This window comes from Parasteatoda tepidariorum, chromosome 10 (genome assembly GCF_982258835.1).
Source record: "Parasteatoda tepidariorum strain Cologne lab strain chromosome 10, Ptep-v5.0, whole genome shotgun sequence".
Lineage (NCBI taxonomy): Eukaryota > Metazoa > Arthropoda > Arachnida > Araneae > Theridiidae > Parasteatoda > Parasteatoda tepidariorum.
The window spans coordinates 37,932,275-37,951,976 of NC_141764.1; the positions used below are offsets into that span (position 1 = coordinate 37,932,275).

A 19,702-nucleotide genomic window follows, 5' to 3' on the forward strand; every position below is an offset into this window, starting at 1 on the left:
GTGAAGACTGTATATGATGTCCTCTGGTGGTAAGAAGAGTTTTAAAAGTGCAGTTAAAATGTCTGATAGATGAAAATGTATCCTGGCGAGAATACGGTTTGGAGAAAATTTTTCATTTGGTTTGATAGCCCCGAATATTTATTGATCTTTAATGAATTAATTTTATGTATAACACAGATAAGTATCTAGCTATATTAGAAGTTCAGAAGGGCCACGGTTTGAGCCGTCCATGTGTTGAGTGTTCAACTAAACGTTGTATTTCATTCTGCTGCGCAAAAGCTATAGGACTTAGAAACTTGAAATTACTAAGGTGTGTAGGAAATCGTTAAAGTAGATCGAGGGAGTAAAAAAAATATGATCATGGGCCTGCCAACAACTACGCTTTTTGTAAAAATATTTTATAGAATGGTAGATATTTCAAACCCAAAGTTTTCAGAATTTTTTGTAATTCTGCTATCATTTTAAAAGCCTCACCACGAAGAAGATAGAAAAAAGTGACCTTGCATATGAACTTTAAAATCATTTATATGTAGTGGTGTAAAAAATAGGATTAAATTAATAAAAATATTACATTAAGACATCAACATAACTACCACTAGAATAAATTTTCACAAAGAGCGTGGAAACTTCACAGTCCTGAGATTCGATTATTTTAAGAATTATTAACTATTAAATTTTTACTATGTTGGTCGACCGACCAACCGCTGAAATAAAACTACTGGAGTTGATTTTTAACGCGCTGGTGAACCTTTTATATAACAAGATATTTTCAAAAATTCCTATTAGTTTCAAAAATTATGAGAAAAAAAAATTACTGCAAAATTAGGTGCTAAGTTTTTTTTTTTTTTTTTTACTTTAGACATTGACTATTACGTCGTTTTAGTAAATAATTTTGCCCTTAATTATTTCCCTCAGTTTGTTTTCCACAAGACATCCTTATTTTATAAGCTCACACTCAAGTAGATGTTAAAAGTAGCAATAAAGGGAGACTACATGTTACCAGTTATAAATCTTAACATTCATGCAGTGAAATTTTAAAGAATAAAATAGCGATAAAAAGAATTCCATCTTTGAATTGTTATAAGTCTCTTCCACTAGTAAATTTACTTCTAATGTATTTCATCTTATTGAGCCTCTTTAAGTACAGATTATTAATTTTCAAATCCAAGTAATCATCCATTTCATTACGATTAACGTATTTACAAAATGATCTTACAAAAGATTTCAATAATTGCACAGTACGAAATCAAATTGTTCTGAGCTTTGTGAAAAATGTTGAAAAATATCTAAATACATTTAAGAAATAAAAAATTATGTATGAGATTAAATTGAGAGGGTTGGTAGGAAAAGGCAGCAGAGAGGCTGTGCTTCGAAGTTTTTTTTAAGTTTTTGCTCAGAAAAAAACTATGCCCATTTTAATATGCAAATGTATATCTGTCGTACACTGTTTTCCGTAATCATTCTTTTTCTTAAGTTCTCATGAATTTATAATTTTTTTTAAATTATTGAATATTTTCTTTTTTACACTAAATTCTACATGGAATCAAATTTTAAAACTCCGAAAAAATTAAGTTTAATTGAAGAGTTTGTGGTAATATAAAGATTAGTCACGCTTTTAAAAAATATTTATGAAGCGGAAAAGTGATGGAAGAATATCAGAATAAGAAATCAACTAAAGCTCGAATTTTGTTCAATAAATTAAGTAGCTTTGGTTTTCGAATTCTTTCAAAGCACGAATTTTAAGCCAGATTGAGAAATTAACAGTTAACTTACACTAATATTAAATGTTTATGCAAAAAATATTCTAATTTCATACCAAAATATTAAATACCGAACTAGTGCAGGATGAGTGATATAAATAGTATGATAGTAAAAAAGACAAAATATAAAAATTTTAGTTTATTGTACATGAAACAAATGCACATATACAAATATAATGAAACGTATAGAAAATTAAGCCAATCAGGAACCCAACCATTACCGCATGCAGTAAAACTTCATCAAAAATGTCTTCGATTAAAGAATTAGAAATACCATTTGAAACTACATTAAACATTATTCAATGTCTTATAGTATCAATTGTTAAATTTCTTAGAAGGTTCACTGTTCCCAATCTTAATACGTGGATTCTTTAAGCATGTCTAAAACTACATCATATAAATTCTTTAGCAATGTTTTTGAACTTTCATAAACAAGTAACAGTTATATTATAAAAAATAATTTTTAAATTCTGATATGTAGTTTTACTAAAAACTACATGGCGTAAAATGTCTTACATTACATGTTAACAATATTAAAAATATCGTATATTACTAAAAATGTCTTATATTATATGTTGCATAATTTTGATATTTTTAACTTACACCTGTCAAAAAGACTGGTTTTTGTATGTTGTATTATAGAGTTTTGGTACGTTCAGTGCTAATTCAATGCAATAATTAATGTTACTCAGGACATTTACAATGTGAAGACATTTGTAATGTGAAGACATTTTTATGTCAAGAGATTACAAATGTCTTGACATATTACATATTCAAGATATTTACAATAATTTCAGACATTTATGATGCAGTTTTAATGATCAAAAGAAATTTTTGTATACATGTTCTTACCAAGCGAAAAACCAATTATTGCACAAGAAAAAACTATGTACACAAATCGAGAATTTATATCAGCCTCTAATATTTGTGCAGATATACTTGTCATTGCCCTTAGAAATAGTCATGCACACAGAATACTAGTTTTATTTTCTGCTTAAAATAGACTTTCTTAGTTATAGAATAAGCAGAAAATAGAAGCAATTCTATAAATGACTATTTTTAAGTAACGATTATGTACAAATGTACAAACAGAGGGTTAAAGCACAAAGAAATCTTAATAAGCAAACAAACAAGCATAGAGGATAGTGTTAGTTTGGCACTTTTTAATCTCAAGGGTATTAGATAAAAGATTCTGTCTTAAGAATTATCAAGGGATACAAGAAACATCTACATTAAAAGTCAAAATAATCTTTTAATTCTTAATCTCAGTCATAGTTCCAGATAAAATTACTATAATTTCCCATATCAAAAATTGGTATATACTACGTAACTTAATACAGTAAAAGATGTATGGAGATGTAACCTATAAACAGTTTTGACGCTGAGAAACATTTAAGGTTTTCTATGTTCCTTAAAAAGTTTCAATTCAGTTTTAATTCAAAATATGAATAGTTATCTATTATCCCTTTTTAAAGATGCACATATAAATATCTACAGTTTCTTAAACACTAAATATTAACCAATAAATTATTTTTCGCTTGCTAAGAGTAAACAAGGTACAATTCATAAAAAGCCACATTAAAAGATATAAAAGCAAAGAGTTTAAAATCTAATCCAGTGTCCTTGTGTTCCAGTCAGCACCGTAAGTTCTTCTTTAAAAGCATATTTGCTTCCTGCAATTAATCCCTTAGAAAGTAGCAGTCCCAATTGCTGTTGCTGAGCAACGAAGTTTGGCAGCACCAGAAAGTTTGTAAAAGCAAAAGTTTGGCAAACTGAAGCGTACTAAATAGTTTTAACTTCTGCTCATAATTTTTAAGTTCAAAAATTTTTAGTTAAGAGATAGTCTTGCGATGTAATAACTTAAAATGATTATCAACTGTCCTTGTAGATTCAAAAGTTAAAACAAAATAGTACTCGTGGAAAAAACTTCAGCAAATATTGGCGAAATAAGACAATAACAATGACGAATTCAATCTACAAACTATATTATGGCAAAAAAAGTGGACTCTTTTTTTAGAAACATGAATCAGCCAGACATACATGTTGGCGTTTTATCGTTTTGTCCATTAAAGTTTTGAGGAACAAGTAAGGTGCAATTAAATAAGGATCTTCATCACATTTTATGTTGTTCTTTAAAATACGAATTAAATTAATAACACTAAACAAAAAATCTAAATCACATAGTTTCGCTATCCACGACCGCCGGCAGCTTCGTAACCCGTGCTACCGACCCATGGATATTTGGCGGGGCATGGTTGGCAAGTCTTCATGTACCTGACACCACCTTGGTACCAAACATTGCACACCGTTGGAGAAGGACACGGGGGTGGTCTTTCAAATTTCCTGCAATCGAATGGTTCGAAGTTCTTTAATTGATTGGATGGTCGTGGATTTCGCATCCACTGAATAAGTTGGTGATTTGTAACAAACCACACATCATCCTTCTGGAGAATTTCATCCAAAAATTTCATAAAACCACGCCTATGGTGCTGTGTATTAAACCAAGCAGAATGGTAAAATAAACCAAATGGAGCTCTGTTTGTTTTATAGTGACGGTTAAAGTTCTTCATCAGCATTTTTGTAACAGCTTCTTCATCTGGAGGGTTAGAACAAGCATCACCCATAGAGCAGCGTCCACCCCTAAGGTCGACCCACATGACCATGCCCACTTCCCACAATCCAGGGAAAGACTTCGTGGGGCAAGGGAAAATCATGCATTCATGACTTTGGGCATAATCGAGTGTGTAAGGCCAAAAGGGTGGATTGTTCTCGTATACCGGCATGGAGGAGTCATATGTAAAATTAGCATCGTAAAGCATTTCGAACATTTTGTTCCCGCCAATTTGAAGGAAAGGTGCACGCATCCCACGTATGTCTTCCATTTTGACGCCTCCGTACAGGTGCAGAATCTCCCGCTGTCCGTGAATTTCACGCATCCATTGATTCTTCGAAAACTTTTCACCGTAGCTATGACTGTAAAAAAATATAAGCAAATGTTAGAAAAATGTAGAGGAAGTTAAAAATGGTCATAAAGCAGATTGATTAGTAAAAAAATTAGTAAAAATTTTAAAACAATACAAGTAAACATTAGTGCAGATTGATATATAACATTTAAATTGTGGTATTTAACTTTAGAAACAAGACTAAACTCATTGAAACTGAGTTGATTTATTAACATTATGTGCTTTTTAAAAATTAAACACCAAGCCAAAATAACTTGTTCTACAAAGTTATTTTGGCAATCTGCAAATCTTTTTTAAAATACTTAAGTGCAAGGAAATATTTACAATGTATTATACAAGGATTATTTAAATCATTTCAAAGAACTTTATTATTTTAATAAATTTATTGCAAAAAGTAGAGATAAAATTATAGATCTAAAGATCCAGTTAGTGATTTTTTTTCTTCCGTACTTATGAAGCTAACAAGCCTGAAACTCAAATTCGAATTCAAATTTACTGAATGAAGAGGATAAATGCTAACTCGTTCATCTTAGTAATTTATACCTTTATAAACTAACTTTTGAAAGTGTTAATAGTACACCACAGCTGCCAACTTTAAACAGCTGTCTGACTTTTAAACATATAAAGCATAATTTTCAGACTTTTCAAACCCAGAGTAGTATATCAAAGCATGAAATTTGCAAAAAGTAGAAAATATCGTTCTTAAAAATTTTAAAAGCTGGAAGGTATGCTATACCCATTCGTAGCTGTCAACTATTCTTAGGGCATTTTTATTTCATTAATTGATGGCTAAATTTATGATTTGATATTTTCTCCCCGATCTAATAAATTTTATTTACGAATGATAATGACCACCATTATATCGAATTAGTTTAAACATATAAAAAAAAGCTCTGGTAATCACACAATGTGGTTTTAAGCGCATTAGAAAATTTATGCTTACATTTATCACTACTACAATAAAATCTTTTTAAAGCCTAAATGTTGGGAGTTTTGTATATTTAGCTCCAATATGCTGGATAAAATTCACATTTGAATGTCTCACAATGAAAATACTTAAATTAAAGCACTTACGTGATGGAATGTGATGCTATTTCATGTCCTTGAGCATACAGGCTCTGCACTTGACCATAGTCAGTCCATTCATGTGAAACATAGAAAGTGGCTAGGATGGGGCAACCATTAGGATTAGCTCTTCCAGTGTTAAACAATTCGTCATACAAGTCGTTGTTGAGGTCATTTACGGCATCGTCGAAAGTCAAAAGCACAAGTTGTGGACTTTCACTGGGCCTTAGACCCTCGGGGATGTCAGAACCTCCGCAGCGACAATCTGGCAAACGGCACTTCCTAGGATCACACTTTTGGGCAGTTGTATACGGTTCTGGAGTTGGAAACTGACTTGGTGGTCTCGATGGAGGAGCTGCATGTTTGGATGAGGCAACATTTGCGGGTTTAGTAGGTTTTGTAGCTTGGTTTATAGGGGCTCTTGATCTTATTTTAATTGGTGCAGGTGTAGTGGTGGTTGTAGTCGTGGTTGTTGTCGTTGTGGATTTTCGAGGTCGAGTAGGGCGAGTTCTGGCTATTGTGGTCGGTCTAGTTGTAGCTTCTTGAATATCCTCTTGAGTATTATAACCGCTTGTAAATTGTCGTTTCAAATTACCAAATCCATCAACCACGTCACTGTTGTCTGGAATTTCACTTTTTGATTTCGGTTCTTCAAATATTTTCTTATCAGATCCCGGTCGAGGTCTATTAGGATGTCGCTGTTGCGTTTGCTTTTGAATGTCTATTAAGCTTGCAGAGTCTTGCAGGGCTGAGACATCTGAAGGAGTATCTACTTTCTTAGCTTGGCGCTGATTTCCAGTATAAACTCCAAAATCAGCCTCTAATGGTTGATCAGGAAATGTTAATTCATGATCATTATTTACATTTACTGGATGGTCATCATATACGTTCTCTTCTGACACAGAGCTCCCTAAATTAAACGAATTGCTATTTCCTAAACTTGAAGGGATTCTTAAATTGTCCTCTGGTATAGCATCATTCTGTATTCTAGAGTCATCAATTATTATGCGACTAGATTCTTGAGGTGATGAAGGTTTGGGACGGTTATTTCTTGAGGGTTCCCTATTTCCTTTTGGCTCAATTAATTCTGCAGTGTCAATAATTCTAGTAAACTGTGTATTTGCATTGGAATTTTTATTTTCAGAAATATATGCTTCCGTTTCCTTTTTAGGTAACTGTAAGCTAGGACTACGTGGTCTTGATAGGTCTATTACTCTGATTTCAGGACTTTCCCTAGAATCATATCTAATATTATGGGGGGCGGATGGAATTTCTTTGCTGGAGAGTTGATCATCGAAAAGAACAGAAGGAAGTGAAACATTTATTTGAGGTTTCCGATCATTGCCGAAGTTTAAATTTTGAAAGTTTTGTGTATTAGAGTCAACTGGATTTCTCTTTAGCGTGTCTATCTCTTTAGTGAGTTTTTTCTCTAATCTAGGTAGATCTGGAATTGATAAAGGATTGAAGAACTCTGCCTCAGGTTTTGAATCTTCATTCTGAGTTCGTTTTGGAGAGTCGCGATTTGGGCTTTGCTCTTTTCTTAGAGGAGTTATGATGTCGAAGCCACCGTAATCTTTGTGATCTGCATTGTCATCGAAAATCGTTGGTGGAGGTGTTCCGAAGTCCTTTCGATCAGAATAGTCATATTTTACATCTTTGTTTTTTCCATTCGAGTAGTCTATTACCACATCTGGATCTTTCAAATTTTCATTGCTGTTTGGATAATTTTCTAAGCTTCGAGGTTTGGTTGAAAGCGTCAGATCTTTCTTTCGTTGATAATCTTCATCGTGATCTTGATTCCCATTATTTCCATTGTAAATTGGTTTTTCAAGTACGCTGAAATCGCCAAGACCAGGAAGATGCGCCAAACCAGCAAAAGCATCCAATCCATGTCCACCATCTGCTATATGGATTCCACCTTCTGAATCTACTAAAGGAGGTGCAGCTTCTTCATATTTTGGTTCTTGAGGATCATAATTATCCAGTAGTATCTGATAAATAAAAATATGCTTACTAACATGAATTAATAAATACTAATCTATTTTCAAAAATATCATAAGAATATGTAATTTGATTACTTATTTTTCAGTTCAAAAATAAACTTAGAATCTTTCCTTTCTATGAAGGATGTTTTTTTAATATATATTCGATGAACATGACCTTAATCAATTTAAAAGTGGGCCTTAAGAAAATGTTTTCTCTTGAACGCAACATAATGAACACAAGCGTTGAGCATAATGCAGAGATGCCAAATGCTCCGGATTTGTCAAAATTTATAAAACAGTAAGAAACTACAAACTAGTATTTAATGTTTTTTGGCTAATTTTGTCAACTTTTTAGAATGCTCACCATGGCTTTACCATAACAAAGCGTCGAACCACATTAAAAGCAGTGGTGAATAAAAAACCTTTAAATAAAATTTGCTAAATCGAAAATTATACATGAAAAGACAACCAGCCGAAAATATTTATCCGTTGTCCGGAGCAAATTGGCATCTCTGATAACATAAGCGAAGATCATAATTGTTCAAAAAGTATAAATTTTTGAAGACCAATACGCCAAGGAATATCCCGAACTCTTCGATTAAGGAAATTCCTGCATTTTTATTCCTGCATTCCTACAAATTTGCATGAGTATTTTACTTATACATCCAAAATAGGAGCTGCAAGCTACTATCACGAGCTGAAAAAGCAACTATCACGAGCTGAAAAAGCACCTATCACGAGCTGAAAAAGCAACTATCACGAACTGAAAAAGCACCTATCACGAGCAGTAAGTAAATATCACGAGCTGTAAGTAAATATTACGAGCTGTAAATAAGTGTAGGGTGATAGAAAAATTACGGTGAAAGAAAATTTACGACATAAGCCAAAAAAATAGTAATACATACTTTTCTGTCTTCATCACTTCCATACAAAGGATCGTCAGACGAGCTATCAGACTGATCTTGATCTTCAGACAATGCTTTATCAACAAACTCAGGCCGGCTGGTTTGAAAATGAGGAGACTGTGTCGTACTCTCTGTTGGAGAAAACCTCTGTGAAGTTCGGCTCTGATCTGGGCTTTCAGTTCTGGATCTAGACTCTTCCTTCTCCAACTCAGCACTGCTTTGCGAGTTCTTCGATTCTTCACCACTATTGTCTTCAAATGATTGGTAGTTGGACACTGGATCACTTTCGACTATTTGTGGCTTCAGTTGAGGAGGTGGGTTTTCTTTAGCCAGTGTGGACGAGGCTCTTCTACTTGAACTGAATACTTCGTCTTTGATTTCTATCACTTTTTCCTCCAATAGACTTTCATCTATAAGACGAAGTTTTATATAAACGTCAATGAAAGTATAGTATTGTATGGAATATCTAAAACTGACAGACAAATTACAATTTCCCACATTGACTAGGAATTCTAAATTATTATTGAATCACCTACATGAATTTCTTTAAAATAACTAGGCCAAGTATATCATAATTTTCATATTTTATACTCTACCATCAGAGCATTTGTCATTCTACAGGCATTCAATACCACGAGTGAGCAAAGTATAGAATATTTTTCATACATTGTCAAAAATCGTCATTAATTCTAAAAGAATATTGGCATTTCATTCATTAACAATAACCTACGTAAGAATACATATATACAATCGTCTACATATCTAGAAGAATATATAAAATGCATAAGAATAAATATAATATAATTAAGAACAAATATTATATGTAAAAATATATATTCTTTTATATATGTAAGAACATATATAATGAAAAGTTAAACCGAAATTCTGCTGATGCCCACAAATTGGTTCTAAACATACCTAAACTACAAACCATAACTTAAATATAATTTTAATTAGGCTGATGTTCATAAATAGATTTTTACAAAAATGGAAATTAAAATAAAAAAAATGCATTAAATTACAATGAATTTAAAATTGAATCAAAATCAAAAATTAATAATCTTAGCGACTTGTTTATCTGTAGCATTGAATTACCCTGCTTATTTTAAAGATATTCCCAGTGAAGCATGAAAGTTAACAAAAATTTAGTACCTATTAAAATTTTCTTTTAATTTTATGGAGTTATTTTTAAGTAAATTTAGTTTTTCAAGATGTGGAAAAAAATCTTGTATGATGCAATTACTTTCAAAATTACAACCAGATAAATATGAACTTATAATAGGAACTACGAGGACATAAAAAGTAAAGTTACTTATGATCGTACCAATTCAAACAAGCTACAAGAAACCCTTATTTACGCTGTTATCGGTGCATTGTGAATAAAAACAATTATGAGTCAAATAAGACTCCAAAGCTTGTCAGCATTATCTTCACTGTGCTATAATATATCATTTATCTAGAGTATAATGTGGAGTTTTTTAAAAGCCTTATTTACCTTTCATGCAGTTAACATTCCTTGGCCAATCACATGTCTGTAATTCTAGGCTGAAATGTAGACCACCGGTACACTTCTCGTGAAGGGCATCTCCAAAAACGCAGACATAATACTTTGAGCAATCATTAGAATCCCTGTAGTAGCCAAATTGTTCCGGACATTTAAAAAGTTCCTCAGCAGAAGAGAAGTAGGAAAAAAAGCAAGCTGAAACAAAAGAAAAACATAAGTTTCTCTAATAATTATCAAAATTACATGTTTCAAAAAATTGCACCTTATACATACAGTAAGGAGTTTCGTTTCGTAATCAACTAAACGCTGACACAAAACAAAATAATTAAAATTAGTTGCACATGAGAATTAGTTCTAAGTGATTGTCTCACCGCATGGAAGATAATAGCAGGTTTCGAAACTAAAAATATTTCATTCTTAGAGGTTTTACTACAAATACTCTAAACAATATATTTTTAAAACTTCATGTAGGATAGAACGAGACATTTAGTTTCAAATTAAGCAAAATATATCCACAAAATAACAGTTGCACTAAAAAATGTGTAAGTTTTTAACGTTTCTCACAAAACATCACAGTATGGAAGTTGAATAGAAAGGAATGGGAATTGAGCAATTGCTAATATTTCCTCAGTCAAAATACAAATAATCTCTTCAAAATCGTATTTATTTGTGACACGATAAGTGTTCGTTTTCCAACATATCTGAAGGACAACTTGCAAGTTAAACTTATTTTGTTTTCTATTAACTGCGACACAGAAAAAATAATTTAAGTTTCAAAAATCAATTAAGAATATCAGCTTTTTGAAGCAAAATTTACACAAACCAAATACTTTTCCGAACTCCACAAAAACTTTACTCTTCATTTAGACATAAGCTAGCAAAACGAAAACCATTTTAAGTGTTAATGCAAGGCTCATTTGAGAAATAATTTTAAGTCGCCTGTATTCGGGAGGAAATTGCAATCACTTATGAAAAATGAACTTATTCTGAACCTTGCTGGTCGAATTAATTTAATTGCACATTTTAATTTCCCAAGGGGCTGCATCAGCTATACTTTTATAAACAAAAACGTCAAATACGTATTCTATGTAAGTTTTTATTGGTCCTATAAACTAAGTCTGATGCTAAAAAGCGTAAAAAAAAACAACGATATCTGAATAATAGATTTAAGAATAGTAATGACTAATCATTAAAATGCTTGCAAAAAGAAGCTAAGTTTTATCTCAAATAGTGTGCGGGTTTAATACCTATTTCAAACGGTGCGTTAAAGTATGAAAGATCCATTTCACTAGATCTTATAATCTACAAAAAATGATAGAATACGCCTAGAATTGATAGTTTTATTTGTATAACTCAACATCAACCGATAGTAAAAGTTCTTGGTACTTCTTTATGTGGCCGATAAATATGTTGAATACAGGACTACATAGAGAGATAAAACACAAAGAAATGAATCATAACAATAAAACATACGCCCAATAAAACAACTCTCAATTCGATAAAACTATCTCACATCAAAAACGTGTAACTGAAGTTATCAAACTGACAAATCTTCATCGATAGAAACTAGTTTTTATATAGTTTAAAAAAAAATTCCAGTAAGTTGTAATCAAATGAAACTGATAAAATGTTTCAACAGTTTCAAATTGTGATTTGCAATTCTAAAATTTAACCCTTGTCCATTAAACAAAAAAAATCGTTCTGATTAATGTGAAACATGTTTTCAGACACACAGACGTCTACATATGTCACTATCGTACATCGCGTACGACAATCACACAAATCGTATGACATTTTTATTGCAGGCAAAGCATTCCACTTTACGTAGCGTAGGTAACTCTGTAGGTAGTTTTAGGTAAATTTATTGATGTACTCAAAATTCAAGACGAATTCGTTTTAGACTACAGATGTAGGAGTCGAAAGTCACCCAGACACTGACATTTTAATGACTCAATAAATGCTGAGACAGTCTGGTTAAACTAGATAATGTTGCGAGCGGAACTGAATTATTTTCTTTTTTAATACCGAGAATGTTTTCTCGACCCCCCCCCCCATAGAATTTATACATTTCATGTTCAAAATTGAAATTTCACAAATAAACTCTTTTAAAGCATATTTTAATAAAAATAGTTTAGGTTGTATTTTATTAAAACAGAAATACGCAAACAAAAACTTTTTTCTGGGAGAATTAAGGATCTTTACGTGATCACGCCATTCTCCCTTCATTGTCCACGGCATCATAAATTGAGCCTTTCTGATCCTAGAGGTCCGGAGTATACTATACTGGTCAGGGCATACGGTACTGGTTGTTGTTGCCGTCGGACATTAAGGCAAAAGGGTGCGATTGTTCTTATTTTCCAGTGGCGTCATTTGCGGCCAAGAATTTGACCTTCTCCACACCCATACGTCACACCCGTTTGTAGGGTGGACCCAGTCATACATCCATTCATTCGTCCACAAATTATAATTTTGATCTGAACCGAAGAACGATCAATCTCCTATTCAGTACTCCAGAGGTATTGATTTGTTATGGGGACATGCAGGATTTTGTGACCCGACAGATTTAACGTGCTCCTGTCACCATTTACTACAAGGGGAATCGTGGGTCGGCTGGATTCGAACTCCCGTTCTGACAAACGTGAGTCCAGCGCCCTGTTTATCCCGTACACTAGAAAGCCTGGTGAAGCGCTTATTTCTCTTTCGGACTGTCCTGAAGAAGTTGTGAAGTTCGATAATATCGGGGTCAATGGTCATTTATTCTCCTTCGTGAATCCATATTTCGGTAATCCATATAAGATGGGCGAGCTGCATTTGTTAACGCCTTATGATAGAAAAATATATTTAATTACAATAAGATTGAATGATTTTAACTTTACAGTGTCGGAATGGAATCTAAATATTAATTAATAGTATATCACTATACAGAGGGCGATCTGTAAGAAAGAGAAATATTAGCATGCGTTAGCAAAATCGGAAAGGTGCAGATATGTAATTATATACTCAAAGAGTAAGATAAAATGTTATGAAATGCCTGGCGCAAAAACAAAATACAAGTCAAAATAAAATCAAGAAAATATCACTTAGGGATCTATATTTGTAGAAGCCTACTTTAGTAGACTACTTAAAAAGCATATTTTGGATTTAATGATGTATATTTCAGATAGTTGTATTTTGTTGAAGACTAACTTCTAGGCAGCAGATTGCGAAAACGTAAACGTTTTTGTGCCAAAGTTCATCTAATGATAATAAGCAGATATTTTTTGTCATATTACTGAGATAACAATTTTGGAAACCTAATTGCTAAGTCTAATAAATTTGATTCAATTTTCAGTCGGTGGAATAAATCGCATATTTTAGTTAAATCTTAGTCTTTTAAATAACTATAATAACAATAATTGACATTGCTTCGATTCTGATTGAGTGCATGTTAAAGTGCTCAAAAATATATGCATTAAAATAATAATTACTAAATCAATCGAAGTTTTCACTAATATATTTAATATCAACTGAATCAAACTAAACTTTCTAATTACTTTAAAAAGCGATGGAATCAATTTTTAAAATACAGTATTAATTCTTTCAAATGTTGAAACCTAAAATATTCAGGAAATTAAAAAACTAACTTTTTTATTTCTACAATTAGAAGAATTACTATCTTAGAAACTTTGTTTTCGATTTATATATTAGAATTACTTAATAGTTTCATTTTTTACATTTGATATTTTAATTGATCATTGAATGTAAATGATATAATTATAAATTCACCCGGAAGCTTTTAACCACTAATACTCAATTTGAAATCCACTAATTATGAAACAGTGCCGTTTTGATTAAATTATAATTAAATATTCATATTTTATTAGCATTTAGTAGGTAGTGGCTTCACTTTCTTTTTAATATCTGCAATTTTACCAACTACAGATTTTACTTGGCAATTAAGACAAGGTCGCTCCATCGCTAAAATGTAAAAGGACGGAAAACAGCTTATTGTCAAATATGTCTCATTTAAAATATTCAAAACCTCAATAAATGATCTAAAACATCCTTGAAAAGCTGAGTGCTAATTATTAAATATCAACCTTCAAAATCAATCAGAAAAATTTCCCATACTAACACAATGTGAATTAAAATTTGTTTCTCTATCAAACAGGCCATAAGGAGATAGCTGCAATTTAATTGAAATAACATCCTAATGGTTTGGATTAATTTTAACGCCCGTAGTATCAAGGTCAACATTGTGGATGACAAATTATTTAAATAATTGTCATTTTCCAGGAAAATTAAAAAAATTATTTCTTTAAGGATAATTTTCTAGCTTTCCGACCAACACTTGCAAATTCAATCAATAAATTTTCCCACACATGAATTAAATTTGGTATTTTACCAATGAACAGTCCACATAAAGACAATTATTGTCATTTAATTAAAATAAATCCTAATGATTTGATTACTTGTGATCCTTGGCACCCGTTATATTTAGGCCAACACTATAGATGTTCAAACATTTAAATAATTATTTTCCTGGAAAATTAAAAAAATATTTCTTTAATGATACTGTTCTTGCTTCCCAGCCAGAATTTTTAAAATAACTTATATTAATGCTTTGTTTTTGTGAAGGTCTTTTGTATTAATGAAGCTATTTTAACTAGTTTCATATATTTTAATTGATTAAGCGGCCTTGAGACTTTGACAATTAGTAAAAAGAAGTGATATGTTTAGTTACTGTTCATTTTAGACGCGGCAGCGAAACTTCATTCCTGATATAAGAATTGCTTAGTTACACCTTTTCTTTATAGATATTGCAGTAAGCTTTCGCTCCTGATACAAGAATTGTTTAGTTACTACAGTATTATAAAGAAAAAGTAACTACACACTTATTGTATCAAAAACGAATGCTTACTTTAGTATCTATGAAGAAAAAGTGCAAGACATCATTCCTGATATAAGAAGTACTTGCACTTCTTTACAGATTTCGAAATAATCCTTAGATCCTGATACGTAATGCTGTAATCAGTCCAAATGTATATGATTAAAAAGAGCAAAATCACCTTCACGCCTGGATTCGAAACTTATTTACTTGAAAAATATCCTAATGGTTCGATTGGATTAACTTTGGTAATTTGCGGCTTCTAAACTGCTGTTTGTAGAAAATGCAACACCATGAAAGAATCATCAGAATCAAATGAAATTTAATGCAGAAACGACTTGTACTGATACAAATAAATGATGAAATTTTCAAAACAAAAGAAACAAATTAAGCGTCCGAAATCAGTATTTGGTGCAGCCACCACGCGCTGCAATAAGTGCTGCTATACGACGTGGCATGGAGTCAAACAGATGTTGAATATCTGCTTGAGGAAGAGAATTCCATATCGCTTGTATGCGCAACCAAAGTTCGTCTTTGGAAACTGCAGGACGCGGATCACGAGTGAGACGCCGACCAACCATATCCCACACGTGCTCAATAGGCGACATATCCGACGAATAAGCAGGCCAAGGAAGAAGTTGCATGCGTTGTGCTGAACAGAAGTCTCTAACAGTCCGCGCAACATGTGGGCGTGCATTATCCTGCTGAAAGATAGCTCCAGGGATGCCTTGAAGGAAAGGAACGACTTCGGGCTGTAGCACTTCACGGACGTATCTGTTGCTATTGAGATTACCCTCAATTCGTATCAAATTGGATCGTCCATGATACGAAATCGCACCCCAGACCATAACTCCGGGTGTTCGACCACTATGTCGTTCAATAATACACTCAGGAAGGCAGCGTTGACCGGCATAACGTCTAACACGAACACGGCCATCATGGGTCCACAAATTGAAGCGTGATTCATCTGAAAAGACAACTTGGTGCCAATCAGCTCGCCAGTCTCTGTGCTCAAGAGCCCACTGCCGACGCAGCCGTCGATGATCCGCCGTGAGGGGAATCCTGTATAATGGCACCCTTGCACGCAATCCACGGCGCAGCAGACGACGACGAATTGACGAAGGCGACAATTGTACACCTGTAGCAGTAGACCAATGTGCTGCCAGCTGCCTGGAGGAAGCTGTGCGATCATTCACCGCCATGCGGAGCAGGTGTCGATCATCGCGCTCTGACGTCACCTTCTGTCGTCCAGTGCCTGTTTTTCGAGTTGTTCGGTGCTCGTCGGTCCACTGCTTCCAAACTCGCATCACTGTGGAACTGTTCCGCTGCATACGAGCTGCTATTGCGCGATAGGAAAATCCTCCTTCTCGAAGGCCGATTATCCTCCCTCGTTCAAACTCCGTAAGTTGCTTGAATTTCTTATTCTTCCGTCGTGGAGGCATACTCAGGTCTCACTAAACGTTTGCCGCTAACAAATAATCATAGACTATTTTCAACGTCCCGCTACAGCACTTTATTTATACGCTTTCAGCATCAATTCAGAGGGCGCTGCGCGCGCCACGCACGCGCGATGGCTCTGAAACTTTATTAATTTGCATAATATCCTATAATTGACATTTGCTGCGAATTTCATTTGATTCTGATGATTCCTTCATGGTGTTGCATTTTCTACAAACAGCAGTTTATATTTAGATCAAAATCAAGAATGTTCGAATATTTAAAATCAAATTTAATTTTCACAAAAATCGAAAGAGTTTTTCACTGATAATATCCTTGCTTTCCAGCGTTGCTTTGCTTACCAGCATTTTTAATTAGTTGAATCCTATTAATTTATGTTTTTTTAGTGAAGACTTAGTTATAATCGGAATATTTAAATTAATCATTTCAAACATTTTAATATATTAAGCGGTATTGAAGCACAATATGATAATGAATACAATTTTTAAAAAAATTGGGAAAAGAAAACGAATTTTTTGCGCTATTACCGTGTCATATCAGGGCAAAACATTCAACATGTACGCTGCTTGTGTGCCTGAAACATTTTTTCTAATTTTTTCCTATTTAGGCTATTGTGACAAAAAATCGATTATAGTAAGAAATAATAAATGTTGTAATTAGCTGGCTGTTGTTGTCAGTTTCGTGTAATTTATGAAATTCCAAACTTTCGATCTTACTATTTACGAAACTGTTAAGACAATTGTAGATTAAATGGAATGGGATAACAAATGATGTAGTAGAACTTCGATTATCCGAAAATTTTTCATCGGTATGTTTCTGCAAACCGAAATCCATTCCGAAATTGCTCTTTCACAAGGAGGAAATTTTTTTTCTCGCCTTTAGAAGTACACTGCTATGCATGAAAGCATTCTTTGTTGAATAAATTTTTCGTAAGTAACAAATAACAGTTTTGTTACTATAGAATGTTATTTTCTAAATACAAAAAAACTGCATTCTTATAAATTAATTGATGAATATAGATTAAAAAAACATTTCCTCGATAATCAGAAATTTGATTATCAAGGGTAGTTTTCGAGATTGAAGTAACTGCAAACATGACTTTCACAAAGTCATTGTATTTTCACACTTATTATATTGCGAATTTAAACAAGTCATATCACGTCTCGCACAATGTTTTTTTTGAAAACTCCGTCGTAATAGGAAATGCTTTTTGGGGCGAATTATATGCTATAACTGTTACTCATGACTGTTAGGTTAAGTTTAGTCTATCTAACTCCAGCGCTGTCCACACTAAATGAAATGGCGCAATACGTCAATATGGAGAAAAGCTACAGTTTTGTGAAAATGAAAAGCGTTTGTGGTCTAATTTTTTTAATATATAAAAACTTACGCTAATGCTGCATTATTTGGGCTCATAAAGATTTCCCAAAATAGATTGCCACAGCGATAGTTTTGCATTTGCAAAACAGAGAAAGGTATAGTGATTTTGATCATTTTCATCTAGGTGGAAAAATATCTCCTAATTGGCGTGTTATAAAATTGTTTAATAACTTTTAAAGTATTTTAACTTAGTTAATTGTCTGTTAATTGTCAGTTAATTGCTTAGTTAATTGTCTTAGTTAAGTGTCGAAAACTTAGTTAATTGTCTGTTCTAAAGTCCAGATAATTCTACATGGCGAGATTATATATTTAGTTTAAAATCATAGCACTGCTTCAAGTCTATGGTACTTAAACTACGACTTTTTTATTTTCCTTGGCGACAAAACGAAAAACAGCGACCAGCGAAAACAAACTTTCTCGAAGAATACCATAGTTGCAGTTAAAACTAATTTTCACGATTGAAGTAGAATTTTGTGGCAGAAGAACCCAGATGTGGCTGTTTTACAAACTAATTCGAGGAGCCAACCTTAAACAGACAACCTTAATTTTAGACAACTTAAAATAGTCTCCAATTAACTAGGATATTTCAGATTGGATCATCTTAAACCATATAGATTTCATTTTAGTACATTACAAATAGATAAAATCAAAATTTATAAAAGTTACCCATTCTTTCTTCTACATTAAACATATTTGGTTTAAACTAGTTTTTTCAATTACGAATTATATATAGCATAAATCGTCAGGTTAGTTATTGTTTGATTATTTTCATAACAAATATTTTTAATAAAAAAATGCAAACTTTTCCCATCAAATTGTTTCAACAACTTCGTGTGTAAAATCAAAATTTTCATATTTACAACATGATGTAAGTCAACTTTATTTTATCGTATTTTCAGGTAAGCAGATATTCCACAATTGCACAGCAGCCTTATTAAAAAAAAATCATCCCTTCATCAACATAAATCCAGTGTTACTGAAATTCCTATCTATTTCCACATTCAGAAAATTAATATTATGAAACAAGATCATTCTTCACAATAAACGCTCATTATCCGCATTTAAATAATTGAAAAAGAAAAATGGGTCGCCATATCAAAAAAGTTTTTCACATGTCTGTCTGGGAGAAAGCTATCTCACTTCCGTCAAACGGTTGAGAAAGTCATCTTTAAGAACGAAAACTTTTCCACCTACAAGGCGATCCGAAGACCTCTGACCCATCTGAACAATTTTTTCCCAAATAGTGGAAGGTGAGGACCAAGAGTGACAAAGGGTTTTAAAGAAGATTCCTCTTTGACAATGCCAGCGATAGATGTCGTGAGGAAGATCAGTCACGATTATTACCGAGGTAGATAACATTGTTTTTGGAAGGTAATTATGTCGAATGGATCGTTTCTTTTTCAATAGTGATGCAATATTTTTGAGAAACAAGAAATAAATGCAAAGATGCTAGTTTTCGGTTTTATTGTTTCCTTTTTACCTATCTTTTCTCCTGATACAAACATTCTTTCTGTTTTGTTTAGATTTCGGTCAATGTTGAGGAGGGTTTAAGAGAAGAGAACTTTCTTTGTTTGGATGGATTAATTTGAATAAGAGAGAAATTTCTAAATTTTGAAAAATATTTATCTCACCGAAATGACTCTAGATGCTACTACGAAATTTAATTTAAGATTAACGGTGTCCTTCATATCAATTTAAAGAACATTCGAAAATTTGGTGACAAATGCAAAATAATGTCATTATCTTATAGACAATCACGAATTAAGCACAGACATAGATACGCCCACAGGGCAAGAATGATCTGAACTAAGACTT

General features: G+C 32.7%; 1 protein-coding gene across 1 annotated transcript in view; it reads right to left on the reverse strand.

Annotated features, from left to right (window-relative positions):
• Window positions 1-1,884: 1,884 nt before the first annotated feature.
• LOC107442772 (uncharacterized) overlaps window positions 1,885-19,702 on the reverse strand; it is a 76,144-nt gene continuing 58,326 nt past the window's right edge. Inside the window, exons 2-5 of the mRNA XM_071184566.2 lie at window positions 10,174-10,377; window positions 8,679-9,088; window positions 5,798-7,779; window positions 1,885-4,733 (exon numbers count right to left, since the gene is read on the reverse strand). Coding sequence (XP_071040667.2) covers window positions 3,950-4,733; window positions 5,798-7,779; window positions 8,679-9,088; window positions 10,174-10,377 — 3,380 coding nt within the window. The 3' untranslated portion in view covers window positions 1,885-3,949. The remainder of the gene's footprint in view (window positions 4,734-5,797; window positions 7,780-8,678; window positions 9,089-10,173; window positions 10,378-19,702) is intronic.